Source organism: Podarcis liolepis (assembly GCF_965112155.1).
Source record: "Podarcis liolepis genome assembly, chromosome: 3".
NCBI lineage: Eukaryota > Metazoa > Chordata > Lepidosauria > Squamata > Lacertidae > Podarcis > Podarcis liolepis.
The window spans coordinates 62346160-62364888 of NC_139557.1; the positions used below are offsets into that span (position 1 = coordinate 62346160).

General features: G+C 41.4%; 1 protein-coding gene and 2 long non-coding RNA genes across 4 annotated transcripts in view; 2 read left to right on the forward strand and 1 right to left on the reverse strand.

The window, feature by feature from the left end:
- PDE7B (phosphodiesterase 7B) overlaps positions 1 to 18729 on the forward strand; it is a 165178-nt gene that overhangs the window by 71397 nt on the left and 75052 nt on the right. For both annotated transcript variants that reach the window (XM_083498173.1, XM_083498174.1), the window contains exon 2: positions 1273 to 1333. In XM_083498173.1, coding sequence (XP_083354299.1) covers positions 1273 to 1333 — 61 coding nt within the window. The remainder of the gene's footprint in view (positions 1 to 1272; positions 1334 to 18729) is intronic.
- LOC310704581 overlaps positions 1 to 18729 on the reverse strand; it is a 53245-nt gene that overhangs the window by 26727 nt on the left and 7789 nt on the right. The window contains exons 2-3 of the long non-coding RNA XR_014524898.1: positions 6338 to 6484; positions 4682 to 4771 (exon numbers count right to left, since the gene is read on the reverse strand). This is a non-coding gene — a long non-coding RNA (uncharacterized lncRNA). The remainder of the gene's footprint in view (positions 1 to 4681; positions 4772 to 6337; positions 6485 to 18729) is intronic.
- LOC310704587 lies at positions 4862 to 10152 on the forward strand. The gene is made up of 2 exons (XR_014524904.1): positions 4862 to 7262; positions 7586 to 10152. It is a non-coding gene; the product is annotated as an uncharacterized lncRNA (long non-coding RNA).

The following is an 18729-nucleotide window of genomic DNA, read 5'->3' on the forward strand; positions in this document are numbered from 1 at the left end:
AATAAGAAACATTTCTAATGTGAGACCTCATAGTATTATATCTATGAAGAATCAAGTGTCAACAAAAGGAAGACAAAAAAGAAGAAGGAACATAAAGACATAAAAATCTATAAATGGAAAATAATACAATATTTCTCAAGTACATTCATCAGCATTATTTGAGTGGCAGTCATCTAATGATAAATATTTAGAGATTCCAGCGAGTCTGGTGTAAGGATGATTATTAATGAACTAAATGCTTCCTTTATTGGGCGATCACTCTAGCCATATAGAGCTATATGCTGTGCGGGGAGGGGGGTGTTGATTATTATCTGGAAAACTTGCATACATAATAAAGTTAAGCCAAATCTTTGTGAAATTGTCCATTTCTTTTTGTTCCCTCAACATCTGTAGTTTATGGGTTAGTTTTTTCAGTAGGCTGGTGTTCCATACACTTTTGATCAAAATTGTTATTGTCATCCTTTTCATTCATTTTTTACCTCTATGATGTATATAACTTTTTCCAAATATGTGATTTTTCTCAATTAAATTTTTCAATTGAAGAAAATGCAATGATTGTGACGTGTCTGAAATGGACCTGTGCTCAACTGAAATCATGAATTACCATTAGCCTTCTTCAGGAATAGAAGAGAAATGGGAAATGGGACCATACAACATTAGAAGGGAAATAGGAATGTATAAATGGCAGGCAGTAGGAAGACTATGGATTAACCAGGCCAGGTGTAAATACCAGAAGCCTTGCCACCTTGACCTTGTATGACAATAAAGCAACCATCCTGCACTTTAGGCTCCAGCATCTCCGCATACTGCAAGATACAGTACAGTTAATGTCCTGATAATTAAAGTCCTATAATGTCCTGATAATTAAAGTCCTATAAATTCCCATGATATGTTCAGTGAAATGACTGGTTAAATTCCTACTCAAGCAAAACACTGATGACAAACCAAACTGAAAAGAAAGGCAAAATAAATGAACGAGAAACCCAGGTTCCTTTCCTAAGGCTTACCACCACCCCACATCCCAAAGTGCAAGGGTTACTTATTAGCCTGATCTCAAGGAGAGGAGAGGAGGAGATGAGCAAGGCATATTTTCTCACTTAATAAAAAGGCTCTGGTTAACAGAGAACTTTGGCTTCTAAAATGACACTGATTTCTAATGTTTGGATGAAGGAATAGGCGTATGGAAAACAAAAGCAGTAAAAGTTGTAAAGCTAACGTGGATTAAATATTGGGTTTTGTGTTGAATATGTTCCTCTCCTTTCTTTTCCCCAGAGGTGTGGAGAAATCTCATTCGATAGCCCAGAGCAGAGTGCCAAATGTGTTCGCATGCTAGGTAAGTGGAGTCCATTTTCTTTAATCTGGAGTTTGGTATGTGGAGAAATATGCACTGTTTTAATGAGGTGTTTCTTTTCAAAGAGTGTCTGCATTTTAATGAGGTTGGTTGGTAGCCATAATTCTTCTGGATGTATAGTTGGCTTTGCTGCAACTGGTATGAATAGTGAATGCATATGAGCACTAATTGATTATAATGAGCCCTCAGTTCACTTGTAGAAAGTTGTTGACAGAGTGATTTCTGACTGTTGGCTACAAAATCTAAATGCAGATTGTGACAAGACACTGCATAGCTGGAACTGCATCTATTTATTCATTTTTGCATCGACTTGATTTTTTATGATTTTAACTAGGCAGCATACAGAGTACAGGTTCTTACTTTTATCAGTTTTAATTCTGTTTAACAACAAACTGTTTCGTATCTAAAGCAGCTTAACTTCGACGGTCTGATGTGTGCTGATTTGAAGTGAGAAGTCAATTGGGACTGTTGTTAATTTGATATGAGGAGAGACAGTGTGGGCTGGTGCCTAATAGAACTGGTAGGATGAGAGGCCAACAGAAGGTGGAGCCAGAACCAATGACAATCAGAGCCAACTAATTCTAGTTTTGCCCCTGCTGAGTTCTACAAGGGGCAAAACGGAAATTAAGGAGAAGGAAGTTGACAGCCAGTGAACTGGTTCTAGGTCAGAAGGCAGGCAAGTGGGGAACCTGGCTGAGGACAGAAAGAGGTTTGTACCTCATTCACCCTAATGGAACACCCTAATGGCACTGGTGAGGAGGAAAGACCATGTGTGAAAACTTCAGTATTTAATTGTTTTATCCATGTTTTCAGACTTTCCAAATAGTCCAGGAATCTACAGTGGTACCTCGGGTTACATACGCTTCAGGTCACAGACTCCGCTAACCCAGAAATAGTGCTTCAGCTTAAGAACTTTGCTTCAGGATAAGAACAGAAATCGGGATCCAGCTGCGCGGCGGCAGCAGGAGGCCCCATTAGCTAAAGTGGTGCTTCAGGTTAAGAACAGTTTCAGGTTAAGAACAGACCTCCGGAACGAATTAAATACTTAACTCGAGGTACCACTGTATATTATATGCAATATCAGAGAGGTGGCAGTGTGACAGAACAATCTTAGCACTTGATTCATGCTGCTGGCAGAGGTTATGATTCAGCAGAGGTCCACTCCCCCCCCCCCGCCCTACACTAACTGTATTGGCAGCGGTTGGGAAGGAGGGCAGAACCACCACAGTGACAGAAGTCCCTACAGCACCTCTTAAGATATGGACTGTTGCCAAGCTGGTAATGAATTTTACCAGCGATAGCCATCACAAGACCCTGAAATGTATTTTAGGGATAGAGTAAGGTTGGCAATGGATCAGCTGAATCTAAACCAATCTGACTCACACCCTGCAATCATAATCTGAGGCCCTTCTTTGTGCACCTCCTCCATGAGAAAAGAAGGAATGACTCCCCACTTGTGGAATGCTCTCCCTAGGGAGACTTTCCTGGCACCTTCCTCACATATCTTTAGGCTCCAGGCAAAAACATTTGCCTTCTCCCAGACCTCTGGTTAATGAAACAATCCATGGCCTTTTAAAATTGGGAAGGGTGGTGTAGAAATTTAATAAATAAATAAAGAATAAACCCACTCTATTTCCCTCAGAGGGGCATTTGAGGAGTTGGGGCAGCAATAAAGTGCTCTTGGGATCTACCCAATGCCTGTGAGATAGAAGTATCATTGTAAATAAGCTGTAGATCACTGATCTGGATCAGCTGGAGTGGTTTTAGCTGGGAGCTGTACGTGACAGTACAGTGGTACCTCGGGTTACATACGCTTCAGGTTACAGACGCTTCAGGTTACAGACTCCGCTAACCCAGAAATATTACCTCGGGCTAAGAACTTTGCTTCAGTATGAGAACAGAAATCATGCTCTGGCGGCGCGGTGGTAGCTGGAGGCCCCATTAGCTAAAGTGGTGCTTCAGGTTAAGAACAGTTTCAGGTTAAGAACGGACCTCCGGAATGAATTAAGTACTTAACCTGAAGTACTACTGTATGTGGTGCACTGCTGCCATCCTTCTGGGTCTGCCCTGTAGACAATCATTCCTGAATATCTGGGTGAGCTAGTCAATCAGTTCCCCCCTCCCTATATTGGTTGCATATACATTGTACAGTGGTGCCCCGCAAGACAAATGCCTCGCAAGACGGAAAACTCGCTAGACGAAAGTTTTCCGTTTTGGAGGTGCTTCTCAAAACGAATTTCCTATGGGCTTGCTTCGCAAGACGACAATGTCTTGCGAGTTCCTGCTGGTTTTTTTCCTCCCCCCCCCTTTTTCTAAGCCGCTAAGACCCTTAGCAGCTGATCCGATCAGCAGATAAGCCGCTAAAAGCCGCTAATAGCGCTAATCCGCTAATCCGTCAATGGGCTTGCTTCGCAAGACGAAAAAACCGCTAGACAAAGAGAATCACAGAACGGATTCTTTTCGTCTTGCGAGGCACCACTATATGTAATTTGGCAATAAGTCTTCACGGTTCTTACAAAACAGTCCAGACAGTTTTTCACAGAGAATAGGAGAACAGTGGTACAAATAACTCATTAATGGCATTGATAAAACTGTGGCCTTTAGTTCAAGTTGCTCTCTGTGATAAAGTGCAGCTGTACCATGCATTGTGTTCCACACAATTAATAATTTGTGTCCTTTAGTTAGAATAATTATTATCCTCCATTTGGGCATATTCATTATGTAACAGTTATGAGATTCTAATTTTGGTAATCAGCTCATTAGTTAACTGGTTACAACTACAGTCATACCTTGGAAGTCGAACAGAATTCGTTCCAGAAGTCCATTTGACTTCCAAAATGTTCGGAAACTAAAGTGCTGCTTCTGATTGGCTGCAGGAAGGTCCTGCAGCCAATCAGAAGCCACGGAAGCCCTGTCAGACGTTTGGCTTCTAAAAATAGTTGACAAACCAGAACAGTCACTTCCGGGTTTTTCAGTGTTCAGGAGCCAAAACATTCAAGAACTAAGCTGTTCGAAAACCAAGGTACAACTGTAAAAGCAATTAATTTAGTATGTGGAACACAGGTTCTAATAATGAATGCAGTAGCTGTAGTAGAGCCCTTAAAAATTTAAGCCAACTAACCTATCCCAGTAGCAAATTTTCTTCCATTCTATGCTCATTTTAGCTCTAGCTTCACTTCATCAAAATCACAGTCTCACTTCCTACCATGCCCAACCAGACCTTCCTATACTTCTGTACTTTTCTATACTTCTTTGAATGAAAGGTCATTCCTGGGAAAAGGAAAGTCAGGCAACTTGGTCCTCCCTCCAGCTAAAAGCACCATGACTTACCTTATCTTCAGGTGCTACTTTTTAAATGCCAGCTTGGTAAATAGAAAGATTTCTGATGTCTTGGATTTGATCCTGGATGAGCACACCAACCTGATATGTTGTTGAAAGACAATGTGTTGGCATTAATATTTTCCAGTTATGACCACCAAGTTCCTTTTGTGTAGCATTCACAAAAACCAGGTAGGGGTGTGTGTGTGTGTGTGAAGAAGTGGTATGGCCATGACCTATTGAGATGATCCTCCGTGACCCGGTGCCACATCCAGCAATTGTCTAATTTTGAGTGTACAGTGGTACCTCTTGATTCTATAAGCAGGATTGGAATTTTATTTGCGGACCACTCAGCCCACTACTTAACTCTCAATGCTGAAGTTGATGGAGGTGGTCTTGGAGATAGTCTTGGTGTCACAAATCTGATTGCACTGGAATATGCAGCACTCCTCCTCACTTGGTTCATTTAAGCAGCACCTCAAAAAGGCTTGGTGCGGGAGTGTTTTTTTCTGGCGTTGTTTCTGGGCTCTGGTGTGATTTAGTTATAAAATATTATTTTAGTATTTTAATGTTTACAGTTTTTTTTCCTGGCATTGATGATGTCAACCTTTGACATGTTTGTCAACTTCTCTGAGCGCCATATTTAGAGCAGAAGTTGTAGGATGTAAGTGAACTACTAATAAACAGTAGAGCTGCCGGGGGGGGGGGGACGACACAGCAATTGATGGTGGAGGAACTGCATGATTGCTGCAGGTAGGCTTGAAAGTGTGGAACTAACAAAATGGAACCCAAGGTTTAAATTTAACTGTGATTGGGTACCCCCCCTGTATTATTCTTCAAGCTAATATACCTGTTTTTAACCCTGACAAATAATAATGATGACAACAACTGATTTATTACCTGTCCTTCATCAGCAGGTATCAGGGTTTAAATTTCAGTGTTAAAACAGACTTAAAACAAGTTACTGTCAGAGTAACATGGTAACCCAAGTTTAAGTTTTTGTCGATTAAAAAAAAATAACCCTGCCTGTGCAGTGTATTCCACTATCCCCATATTGCTGTAGCTATTAAAGTGCTCTGCACATCTTGACTTAGAAGTACCATTTACTGTTTGGCCTTGAAAAGCAAAATCTCTTGGCTAATCTTAATCTTCTCATCCTCCACAGTCTTATCCCTCTTATAATCTAGAAAACAGCAACAAAGCTTTTGCCTTTCATTAATAATAACAGTAGTAATAATCTTATATCAAGCTCTTTTTTCCCTAACTACTTTTCTGTAAATGTGAGTATATGCAGTGTCCCCTTTGTACGCAGCATGAATTGTATTTCTGAGTACGTTCTGGTTGTCTGAAAGTTGGTTGGCAGGCTAGGTAGCCATAGCAACAGGTTTGTCAAATTCTGAAGCTGTTGCTTCTGCTTCTGTTAACTTGCTCTTCTATCACACAGCCATAGCTGCTAGCCTGACTTCTTCTTTTAGGCAGAGATTCCTCTCTTTCTGGGCTCCCTACTTCCCTCCTGCCAACTTCACATTGCAGATTTTAGTTATCCCGTCCTCTAGTTTGTGAAATAAGCTTCCTTGTTCCAGATCTCAGATTATTTCCCCTTTTCACTCTGAAGATGAACACTTCTTCTCATGCATGGTGTTTGCTTGTTTACTTGTCATCACTCACCTTTGTCAAGCTTTTGGTTTCTTCTCTCATCTCTAACACAGAATCTACATTAACTGCTCCTGCTCATCTTCTCCCGTTTGTGTTGACATACCAAATCATTGCATGCTACTTCCTTTATGCCTGAAGAAGCCCTTCCAGACTGTTTCTCTGGATGAAAACAGATCACGGTATCTGTAAGAAATGCAGCTCTGTCTGGTAAGCAACTTGTAAAGTAGAACTGAGATCTGCTCTTGTTTGTAAGACCCAGAAATAAAACAGTAACCTCGGCATTTTACAATCCCTAGAGTTTCTAAAGGGCTCTTCACTCAGGATGAAAAATCAGAATGGCTCTGACCGTATTAATAGAATGTTATAAATCATCACCATTGAATGTAAGGCCAATTGCCAATGTTGAAAGCCAGGCAGATTTATATGTCAAAATACATTTGTGTTCAAAATTCTGCTCCGAACTAAAGAAACGAAAAACAGGGCTCTTGTGTGTTGTCAATTGGCACAAATACCTGTTATTTTCATCACCTACCATTCATCTTTTTACTCCTAGTAAACTCATCCAAGTGTAAATCCTTATGCAACCGAAAAGGCAACACACACAAATGGAACATCTTCAGCAGGCTTGGGAACCTCAAGGTTTGCAGAAGGACAGAAATCTTTAGAATGAGAAGTCTAAGGGTGTCTGTGAGGAGGAGGCTCAGAATACCCCAATGAGGACTGAGCATCCTCATTAAGTACAGAATGCTGGCTTGGGTGTGTGTGTGTGTGTGTGTGTGTGTGTGTGTCCCAGGGGTGGAGTAGAATATTTTTGAGCTGGGCAAGCAGAGAGGGATTCCTGTTATTTGCAGTCAATGCATCAATGACTAACATTCTGAATGAATGTGCCAAGAGGTGCATGAGATTCCAGGGGCCTTGGCCCTAAACCAGGGTTTTCGTTTCCTTTGGAAAATTAAGGCACAAGTGCTTTTATGAAATATGGTTTATTTACACATATTTGCAACTTGAACCCTTCAGTGGAGAGGGTGCAGATTGTTATACCTCAAGAGTGTCTCTTGCCGCTTCTCCCATAACAGTGGCGAATCTTAGTCTCAAATTTCAGTGGTGCCCTGTGTGGAGACAAAATTCAGCACACACCCCTTCTTGTGCTCGATTCTAAATCATAGTTGCGATTCTGAATAGGCCCTGGACCTAGTTGAGACCAATCTAACCACCTTGAAACTTGGGACCTCCAAAGTGTTGTTATTTGTGGACCTTAAGGTCCTCCGCGGGGCATACCATTGCCCCGTGTCACCCTGGTAACCTCTGCTTCAAAAGCCTCTTGGAAAAGGTACTTTTAATTTTGGTGACATCACACCCCCTGAAACCCTGGCAACTCCCATTTCACAGCTTCAAGGGTCTTCCCATGAAGGGCTAATGACTGGTCATCAGTACCATTGTTTCTTCAATGACTCCCCCCCCCCCCCCAGCGAGGCATCACCAGGCTGGCCTCATGAGGAAGTTAGTTTGCTAAATTCAGGACTCTGTGAGCCCCTTTGCAGGCATTGCTTCATTATGGATAAGCCAGCCTTGGTGAGCTTACTACAGCTCCCCTTTCTTCTGGACCCACCAGATCCCTCCCTTACCCCTATCCTCTGCTGCAGTTGCTTGGTCTTCCTTCTAATGCTCCCTTACAGCTTGGGCTCCCCATCCTTCACCTCCTGCTCTTTCTGCTCATCAGAACCATGCAAGTCCAGATAGTGCCAGGAAGGGAGCATTTCACTAGACTACTACCACAGAAAAAGGGCTGCCCCTTGTTTAGCGTTGCTTAGTGGCAACTGGCAACGCTGCCCTTGCATAATCTGAGAGAGATTAATTTTGTTTTAGAAATACTTAAGGAGACACGTATTGGATAAACGAATTGGGATCTGAGGGAACGCTGTGCAGAAGCTTTTCCCCACAGATGCTGTGTCGAAACTGTAAGACTGTTGCTATTTCCTGAATTGATGCCAATTAATTACAGTTGTTAAGTATTGAGTAAGCCAGATGTCCTGTGTTATGTCAGATAATCTAGCCTGGCTGTCTCCAGTGCCTGCGTGGATAACCTGACCACAATATGACTATATGGGGGAGGACATGAGTCTTCTTATGCTCCACAGTGAAGCAGATTCTTCTCCCATAACCCAGCCCCCACCCCTGCCCAGCATTTCACAGATGATCACAGGGACACATACATTTGTAACACCCCTGTTCTCAGACCAACAATTAGTGGCCAAACTGAATTTAAGCACACACATGCATGCACCCCACTAATTGCACATTGCTCTTCTCTGCTCAATGTATGCTGAGCATTTGTTCTGTTCATCCTGGCTATCTTACATGCAGAAACTTTCAAAATTAACCTCTTAAACCAGGGGTCAGCAAACTTTTTCAGCAGGGGGCCGGTCCACTGTCCCTCAGACCTTGTGGGGGGCCAGACTATATTTTGAAGGGGGGGGGAATGAATGAATGCCTATGCCCCACAAATAACCCAGATATGCATTTTAAATAAAAGCACACATTCTACTCATGTAAAAACACGCTGATTCCTGGACCATCCACGGGCCGGATTTAGAAGGCGATTGGGCCGGATCCGGCCCCTGGGCCTTAGTTTGCCTACCCATGTCTTAAACTCTAACATGTGAAGTGGTGGGATTTGCACATAACATGGTGCCTAGCGTTTCTGAGTACGTGTATCCACTAAACATTGCATCCTGTCCTTCCAAAGAGTTGTTCTTAGATCCCTGGGGATGGAACTAAAAATGGCCACTTATACTAACAAGTGAGGGTATATATTCCATGGCTTCGATCCAGAGAAGTGCCAACGGAAGGGGAGTAGTAGTAGCAGGGTTGTTGCTGCGACACAGAAGTATGACAAAATTGGCATGTGTTAATTTTTTTATATAGATGCCTCTTGTGGGTGGATTGAAGATGGCTGATGGCTGGGGTCTCACCAGCACTTTTCAATCTGCCCAGCATCCCTAAATAAAACATTTAAAAGTAAATAAAATCAATAGTTTTTAAAGGGGGGAGGAGTGGGAGTTCTGGGGCTTGGTACAAAACACCTGGCCCTCCTGGCCCTCCCTAACAATACCCATGAGTAGAAGACCTTTTTGCAATTCATTAAAGGTGTCTCCATCTGATTTTTGGCAATGCCCCCACATCACAGCCCATCCCTGTTTAGGAAAGCCCACCTTCCTTCAGAAGCTTTGAGAGTGGGGAGCTGCCAAAAGAGAAGGTGGTGGCAAAATCTCCTTCCACCAATCTTGTTGTTGTGCTTCTGCTAACACCTTTTTACAGGTCACACGATACAGCTTTTTTCTATGAGTTATATAAATTTTCTGATTTGTTTCGTTTTTCTACCAATAGTTATGCTACTACTGATTTTAGTGTTTTCATTGTTCATGTTATTGTATTTAATTGTTTATTGTTTTAAGATAGCTAACCTTTGTTCCATAATGAAGAAATGTTTAATAAACACTAATTTTAAAAAGCAGATAAATATTAACAAAAGAATGTTAGGAGTGTTCCCTGGAGTCTCCCCAAAGGCAAAACTGGGACAGGGATTTTTCTGACAGGAAGCAATTGGCTTACTGGGAATGCCTCATGCCACAGATTTAAATCGCAAATGATTATTTGATTGTGCTTTTTGTCTTGTGGCAAATTATCGGATTCCTCAGTGGAAAGGAGGCAAGGCTACAAAGTGACATAAATTGTACTTCGTTGTTTGCATTATGTGTTTGTTTTTAAAGAGACAGTAATGAAAACCATGAAAAAACTAAACAGACATGAATAATGCCTCCAAAGCTTATGAAGTGTTGTTGTTGTTTGTGTCCCAGGAGCAGATAGTTTAGCACTGGACAAATTCCATGGCTGCTTCTTCAACTAAATTGTTAGAATCTGCTATTTCACTTTAAAAAAAAAAAAAGACTCCCATGGCACAAGCATGGGCTTGTGCTACTGAAATTATAGGAATAGGTTCAGCTCAGCAACATCTTCGGTTGGATCCAGACCTGCTTTTCTGGTCACATAAGCAAGTCTGATCCAGGAGGACCTCTTGCTCCATGCACAAGATGTCCCCACTGGTGCAAGTGAGGCAGATGAGGCAATAATTGCTGATTTTCCCTTTCCTCGAAGCCCCACCACCACCTCCAGAGTGTTCCAGAAGTTCTCCCAGCCCCGCAGAGCACATTTTCAGGAGCACCAAGGAACTGTAAGGGTGAATTGAGGAGATTGTTTTCTCTACTACCCTATCAGCTGTGGAAGAGTCCAGATGAATAGGCAAGGGAAGCAGCCAGGGAGGGAAGAGGATACTAGTTGCACTACTGCCACAAATAAGAGGATTGGGGCGGAGGGTCCAGTAGTTTGGCAGGGGAAATTGACAGCAGCAGGACCACACTGAGAGCCTCTTAAGTTCAGGAGCAGCCCTGTGGCTATTACATTATCTCTCATACTAGAAGTATCATGCTTCTGAAAACCAGTCTCTTGGGGTGTGTGAGCAAGAGAGTACAGTTGTATTCATGCCCTGCTTGTGGGCTTCCCGCAGGCATGTGCTTGGACACTATGGGAACAGAATTATGGATTGGATAGGCCTTCAGACAGACTTATAAATTCTTCAGATGGTCCAGTTCCATATGTATAGCACCATAAGGTCCCACCCAAAAGGATTGTAGCAGGACCCAGTAGTTATGTGATGTTATGTGGATTAAAAAAAATGTTACGTGGATAAATAAAGACGAGAAGCCTGTGGGCCCACAATACTTCTGTTATGTAGGCTATTTACTGTTGTGGCAGATTTTCTTCAGTGGACTCTTTAGGGAATTGCACATGTCATCTGCTTTAGTATTTAGGAGCCAGAAGAATTAAAACCCATGTGATTCTAATTATTAACATATTTCCATTTTTTTAATGACAGAAGGAATTGCAGCAGCATAAATCTGGTTGTCTAATTTCATTTGCTGTCATCTGTAAGAAAACAAACTATATGCCTTTGAAGTCTATCTAATATGTGTTATGGAAAGAAATGTCACCATAATGAATTTCAAAAGACTTTGGGCAGAAAGCGTCATTGTTGGACTTTTATTTCAGTCTACTTTCCTTGTACTGTGATGCGATCTATGTTCTGTCAAAGAGCAGCCATTTCAGTACTTCAGCTGTTTCAAAATGTACACTGTTAAAATGAAACAGTAAGTTTACTGTAATTAATGTAGCAATGCAAGGCACTAAGGGCAGGTTATTGCTAGGCAAGAGGTTTTTGAAGTTGTTGAAACAAAATCACCATAAAATGATTTCCCTCATCATTTTCCCAAGATTTGGGATGAGCCATCCGCCACACAAATTATGTGGCAGTAAAGGAGGAGAAATGCTACTGATACATCACTAAAATAGCCACCCTTTCTACCTACCCAGCCTGGGAGAAGAGCGGAACGCACAATAGAATTCCATAGAATACAATTTTTAATACTGTGAATCAGTGTGAAACTTCTTAATTCTAGTCTCCCATTAATTTTGATGACAATCTTTTCCACTCCTTTCAAGTGTCTTCTCCACCTGTCACTTCCTGCCCATTCTGCTTACCTTCTGGGCAGGTTCTAAGAAGGATAGAGCAGCAGATGCCCCCGTTATTCTGCATGGACCACCTGAATGAAACTCATGGGCCACAGTTTGGAAAATCCTGCTTTAAGCTGCTCTGTTTTAAAGGAACTGGGAAACGGCAGCCAAAATGTTTCCATCCTTTTCAGTAAAAGCATAGAATCATAGAATCATAGAGTTGGAAGAGACCACAAGGGCCATTGAGTCCAACCCCCTGCCAAGCAGGAAACACCGTCAGAGCACTCCTGACATATGCATGCAAAGGCTTATTTTAGAAGTACTGTATGGCTGGAGGAAGCCAGACTGTTGTAAAGATAATGGTACTGGAATGTTAAGAATCTGCTGGAAAATGAAGAGTCATGACTGACTTCCTATTTGTAAAAAGAGATCAATGGCAATATCATTCACGTTCTGCTTGGCAGCTGATAGCATTGCACTGTGTGCCATTCTTGGGCTCCTCGCAGCGTATGACTTAAAACTGTGAGCCTTCCAGTAACAATATGATATCAAGCTGAGCCATAAACCTGCCATGCCCAAGAAAACTGAAGTCAATAGGACATCATCAGCTTACATCCAATAGCCTAGTATGGTAGTAGATATTGTGATGCTTATAAAGCCCAGGAGTGTGGTAATTATCAGTAAACAAGGGTAACACAAAAATAATAAAATAATAAAAACAAGGGTAACACAAAAAATGTATAACCAGTGCATTTTATGCAGCGTGTTATTACGATTGGATGTTATTAGACCCTCCTGTCCGGTGCTCTGATGGATTAGAAAGTGACTAGTGAATGCTTTCCTTGGCATTAGAGCATGGTGTGGTTTCTTCAGTACAGGAGATTATTTTGCCATTCTATGCTTGTTCAGTGAGACAAGTCCAACCCATCATGATGCCTGTCAGTTGCAATTCATGGTGAAAGTGTTGCTTATTAAGTAAAGTAGTGAAACAGCAACACTTCAAGAACTGCAATATGTTCAGCACCCTGATCATACTACTAAATCATTCCTTATCGCTTATTAGGAATGTGAACCCAAGCCCAAGTCCAGCCACTGCTTCACCATTTGCCAACTCACTGTTCCATCTGTCATCTTATGATAATAAATTGTGTACTGTGTCATGTGCTGCTGCTCTTTGGGGTCTATAAAGATCAGCACAGCTGGTGTAGCACTGGGAATATGATGAGCTCCTGAGCATCAAAATTTGCCACAATGGTATCAAAGTGAAGTAACACACCTTACCATCCAAAGAACTTCCCCCAAATGACCACTATGTCCAGAGTCTATAATTGCCTAACTGAACCTTGACTAAAACCCAATCACCCCAACCCTAAGAAACCTGTTTTGCCAGATGGAAAAGTGAGATAGTGCACATGCTACCATGCTACAAAAAACAATCCATCTTTCATTTTTCTCAAACTTTAAATGGCAAAACTAAAAACCCTGCTGTAAAGTAGAATAAATTAAAGAGATTAAGTCCTAGATCAAATAGTTATAACATGCTTTGTGATAGGATAAGGGAAGCTCTTTCAATTTTGAGCTTTTTCCAGAGAACATAGTGTCCTTGCTTCAAAATCCTGGCCTTTGCTTACAGTTGACTGGCAGTTTAATACTGTTTTCTTAAACTAGTCATTGGGCATTTCAGTACTCTTCAGCAATCCCACACTTTTTAATAGTTGTATTCCATCAAAAAAGGGTACTCCATTTATTTTTACAGAGGGTAATGCACAGTTCCTACACTAATACTTTTGTATAAAAGTGCATATATGAGCAGGAACATTTCCAAAGTATTAGTTGTTATTATGTAATAAACGGAGGACTAAGCCCATGCCATGTGAAGCACCTCTTCAGCACCTGTGACTCAGCTGGGAGAAGAAAATGTGCTTAGCCAAAGGAAAAGGATCATTTAAGTCCTACATATTACATTATCTTAGTCTATGAACTTGCCTATGGTTGAAAGAGCCTGAAATAAGGGAAGAAGCAGCTGCCAATGTTATCTTGCCTGACATAAAGCCTGTAAAAAATGTAAACAGAAGCAGAATGTGTGTGCTCTTACCTGCTCTAAAAAAAACACCACACGGTAGTATCTGAGGAAGGTAGAGTAAGAGGCTTTCAAGTGGCAGTTGTTTACAAATGGCCAAAGTCCCTGGTTTACTGCCTCATGTTATTGACATCCTGCAATTTGAAGCTTTGTTGTACAGTATGAATTCAACCCTAAACTGAAGTTGTGAAGAGAGAGAGACGCCATAGTCATGTTGTGACTGATCACTAGGGATTTATTCCCACCAGGAAGAGCAATCCTGAGAAGAACTGGGAAGGGGTGAGCAGCAGATTCTCCACCAAATCTGACTTTTGCAGCAGAGGGGCATGTATTAGATTTCTCTCTGGGGAATAGATAAGCGCAGGATGCAGCAGATAAATGAACCTGCTTCACTCTTGCCTGGTCCCTGTAATGGCCTGCTTCAGGTCTTGTGCCAGCTATTGATACAGTAATAGCTTCTTCTTCTGTGCTTTTCATGGCTGCTGCAGCAGCTTTTAGGCTCCATATCACAAATAGAAGCCAAGAGGTGGCAAAATTCACTCAATCATAACCTGCTCCAGCAGCATGGATTTGGGGTTAGCTTTGCAGCCTTAGTATACTTTCTTCTCTTGTCTCCCGTGCAGATTTTCAGCCTTGGTATACTTCTGGGTCTAGTCTCCAGCCACAGGCTGTCGCTCTCAGCCACCCTGCCTGAGGAGCAAATTACACATTACACTACGCACTGCATGCAACAAAACATGAACAGAAGAGGATACATTGCTTTTACTATTAGATAATTTCTAGCAGCTAATATTTATGAAGGAAAGGTCCATCCATGACAATTAGCTGTACTTGGCTGTAGTAACTGTAATTGGGGGGGGGGGTATGTTCAGATACAGCTCTGTTGGGGGCTCACAGGCACTGCAGTGTTCTCAGACACCCCCTTTGTCCCTACAAATATTTGTATTTTATTTTTAATTGGGCATATTTTGGTTTGTTTGCTTTTTGTCTGTGTTTTAGGATAAGTTTAAGTACTTTGCTTAGTCTGCTTCTTCTTTTTCTTTGCTAGGGTATCTGTGCATACCCTCCAACATTTCCGATGAAAATAGGGACGTCCCATAATAATAATTTTACTATTTATACCCCATTCATCTGACTGGGTTGCCCCAGCCACTCTGGGCAGCTTCCAATATATATATAAACATAATAAAACATTAAACATTAAGAAAACTTCCCTATGCAAGGCTGCCTTCAGATGGCTCAGGGGTCAAATGACTCCATATCCTCCAACATTTTTCCAGTGATGTGCCCCCCATTTCTCCAGATGTGCCCCCAGACCCTAAAAGGTTGGGGACCCCTTTATAAGGGATTGCTGTCATTAACTAGACTTGACTTGGAGATGAGCACTGTTGGAAACAAAAGTGAGGACTAGCTGGACCTCTCTGTGTGACCCAGCAATGAAATTCTCGTGTTCTAAATATATGCCGACTGGAGAAAGCAGTAAGTGTGTTCTGCATATTTAGGGATTTCATGTCCACAAATATTTAAAAACTTCATCTGTATGTGTTTTTATCTTCAGCAGAGTTTTTCATTGCCTCATTTCTGTTTTCAAAATCCAAAAGCACAATGAAGATATCATATCATGGGGACATCTTATCTCATTTCCAAGCAAATAAGCACACAAGTACCTCATTTGCTTTGCTCTGACTATTACAATGTTCATGCCCCATTTACTCCTGCTGCAAAGTGCTTTCTAGGAAAAAATGCTAAACCAGGGTTCACACTATGTGCCAAAATGCCAGAGGCAAAGTGCTCGTCATCTTATATGAAGCAAGTAAGAGTTCGTGTTTTGGTTTGCAGTCAATCACTTTATATGCTGCTACTATGGCACAGAAGAAGACAAAAATTGTATCTAAAAGGCATATTCAGCCCATCCATCTTTCTTCAAGATTACTCAGGCCTATGATTATAGGTTTTTTAGCAATAACCACACATAACTCTAGAAAATAATAAGCAATTGTAGGTGGTTTTATTATACTTTTATGTTTCTTCTCTCTCTAATCTATCCATCTGAGCACTAGGTCCTCATGCATGTACTGACCATTTTGCAATGAGACCCAGGAGATTCCCGTTCCCAGTGTTGGAGTTACAGAAAGAATGAATATGTAACAGTGGGCTCATTTGTTTAGGTATCAGTGGGTAAACTCTGATGGAACCTTTGGCAAAACCTCTGACTGAGGTATCATTTAAGTTGTTGACATGGCAGAACAGGAGGTTATCACTGAAGAATAGTGTCTGGACAGTGGAATGAAAATGACTGGAGTGGAAGGACAAAGGATTTTAAACAACTTTTGTGGGTCCTGACTAATTTGTTGTGGGAGAGCTGTTGGGAGGCAGGAGGCCAAGGCAGTTGAGAGCCAAAAAGACAGTTTGGTGCCAACTTAAAGCCTTCCTTTCCTTTCAAAGGGAAATGGATGAGGGAGACAGAAACTAAAATGAACACAAGTACACTAGGTTATTGATGGCTTTCTAGTAGACTACAACAGATTGGCAAGATACACAGCAGATATTTCTTTTATCATCAGACACATGGTAGATTATAAGCAAGTTCACAAATATGTGGAAATCCTTAAAATTTAGCTATTTCAAAATGTGATGTGAATAATAATTGCTCATTCTTTGATACTAGATGTGAAATACTTGCATAGTTCACCTCAGAGCACAGTTATTTGTTAGGAATAAAATGGTGGTTGTGTTGTTCAGATGACCCTGATAATTTAACAATCATAGAAGCATCTTCTCATTAATTCCAGGATCTTCTTAGCATAGTTTCTAGTGGCTTGAGTGGCAAATTCAGCAGAGCTTCTTCTCAAAGTGTCCAATATTCATACAGAGAGTCTGGATATTTCAAGCTTCCCCCTGCCCCTGGTTTTAAAAAATATTGTTATCAGTGGCTAAGTGGTGTAAAAAGATGTGACTTCCCATGATTATGCTAAAGTAGGGGTTATTTTTCCTCCAATTTGTATTTAAAAGTGAGCTGCTCATATTCCTGGTTTCTCACAGAAGCCACTCATATCTTCCTGTTCACAGACAACATTCAAAAAAGTGCTTCCATTCATGGAGATCTGGTGATGTGTTAGGCAATAGCCACATAGCTGACTTTACTGCTGTTTGGTGGGGTCTTTTCACATGACAGTTTCAGTCAAAGATCTCTGCTCAGCCTTCCAGCCGTGGACCATGCAACACACTCACATTATGCACTGAAATCATCACAGATCAGCTTTTGGCCTCCAAGTGTGGTTTTTGGCCAGCTCCAATCATAGGTAGAGTATATGAGAGATTTCCACCATCTTCACATACCTCATGGTGATGTAGTCTGCAACATGCTTGAATCAGCAGCATTGGGTGGACCCAGCAGGGAAGAAGTCAGCAACAGTAGGCATTGGGAAGGGGGCAGGAACAGTGTTGCTGCTGCTGCTGCTGCTGCTGCTGCTGCTCACTGGGATAAGGATGTGGCAGAGTAAGGTGACAGTTACGTTGGGAGAGTTCACAGTTTATTCATACCTGCACACCTGTGGACCTACTGCTGACAACCCAAAGCTGCTTCAACCTCACCCCCATCCCCACTGGGGGACACCATTGTTATTTTGCTGCCTCTCCCATACATGACTGCTTGAAGATGTGAGGGACGTCTGGGCATGCCAGGTGGTTTATTTCAGTGCACCACGGCAAGTAAAATTGTTACAGGTCTATCAGGGCTAACCTGACAGGGGAGAGGGGGGTCAGAAGCAGACAGAGTTGTTAATACTGACACACACACACATACACACATATATCACAGCTGGAATTCTATCTGTCTGGGACATAACAGGCTTACAGCCATGTTTTTTTTATGAATGGATCAGTGCATCTGGAATCCTACAGAATGTCTTTGTTTTCTTTCTTCTTAACCCCTTTGTTCTAAGGGTCAGGATATCCTGGTGCTAACTACTACTGGAAAATAATATAATTGCAACAACAATGGTATAATACTTAAGAAGAACTTTGCTCTTGGTGCAACTGTGACATTGAAGTGCTTACTATAACGACAGCAGAGTTGAGAAATAATTTTTGTAGCACAGCAGATTAGAGAACATTTGAGAAACTCTTTAATAATACAGCCGTCCTCTGTTTGAGGTGGAAACACTTTAAGGTAAACATGGCAAAGGATTTTAGGACAGTGGAAGTATCATGCTGCTGCTTCTGATGATTTTGGCACCAGCAGGATAACCTTGTATGTTCTGTTTTTTAAAACCTAAGGATGTTAAAATTCACCCCGCTCTGTTTCTTCTTCTTCTGAGAATGAAAATCCTGTTTATCTGCAAGTAGATTTTCCTTTCTAGAAAAGGACAATATGCTTAATTTTAGGCTGGAACGAAAACAAAAATTAAGCTGAAATTAAATTTTGCTTGTTGTAAAACTGTGCAGAAAAGGCAGAAGTACTTGAAATTTAAAGGGGGGGAAAGAATAGTTCCTCTCCCCAGAATGCTGAAAGTGGTTTCTATAATCATATAACTTTAGCCTCTAGTAAACAGGTTTTATGTGCTTTTGTAGGTAAACCTAGAAAAGCATGCAAAACAAAATCAGAGATGACAGTGAGAAAAAGAAATATGTGTGTGCACTTTGAAGGCAATCTCTCTCTCAAACTGATTTCAGTGTTCTTAAAAATCATCTTCCATGTCTTGTCTAACTCTTCTTGTGGAGAAGTTCAAATAATTGTCTCCTTAGCCATCATGCA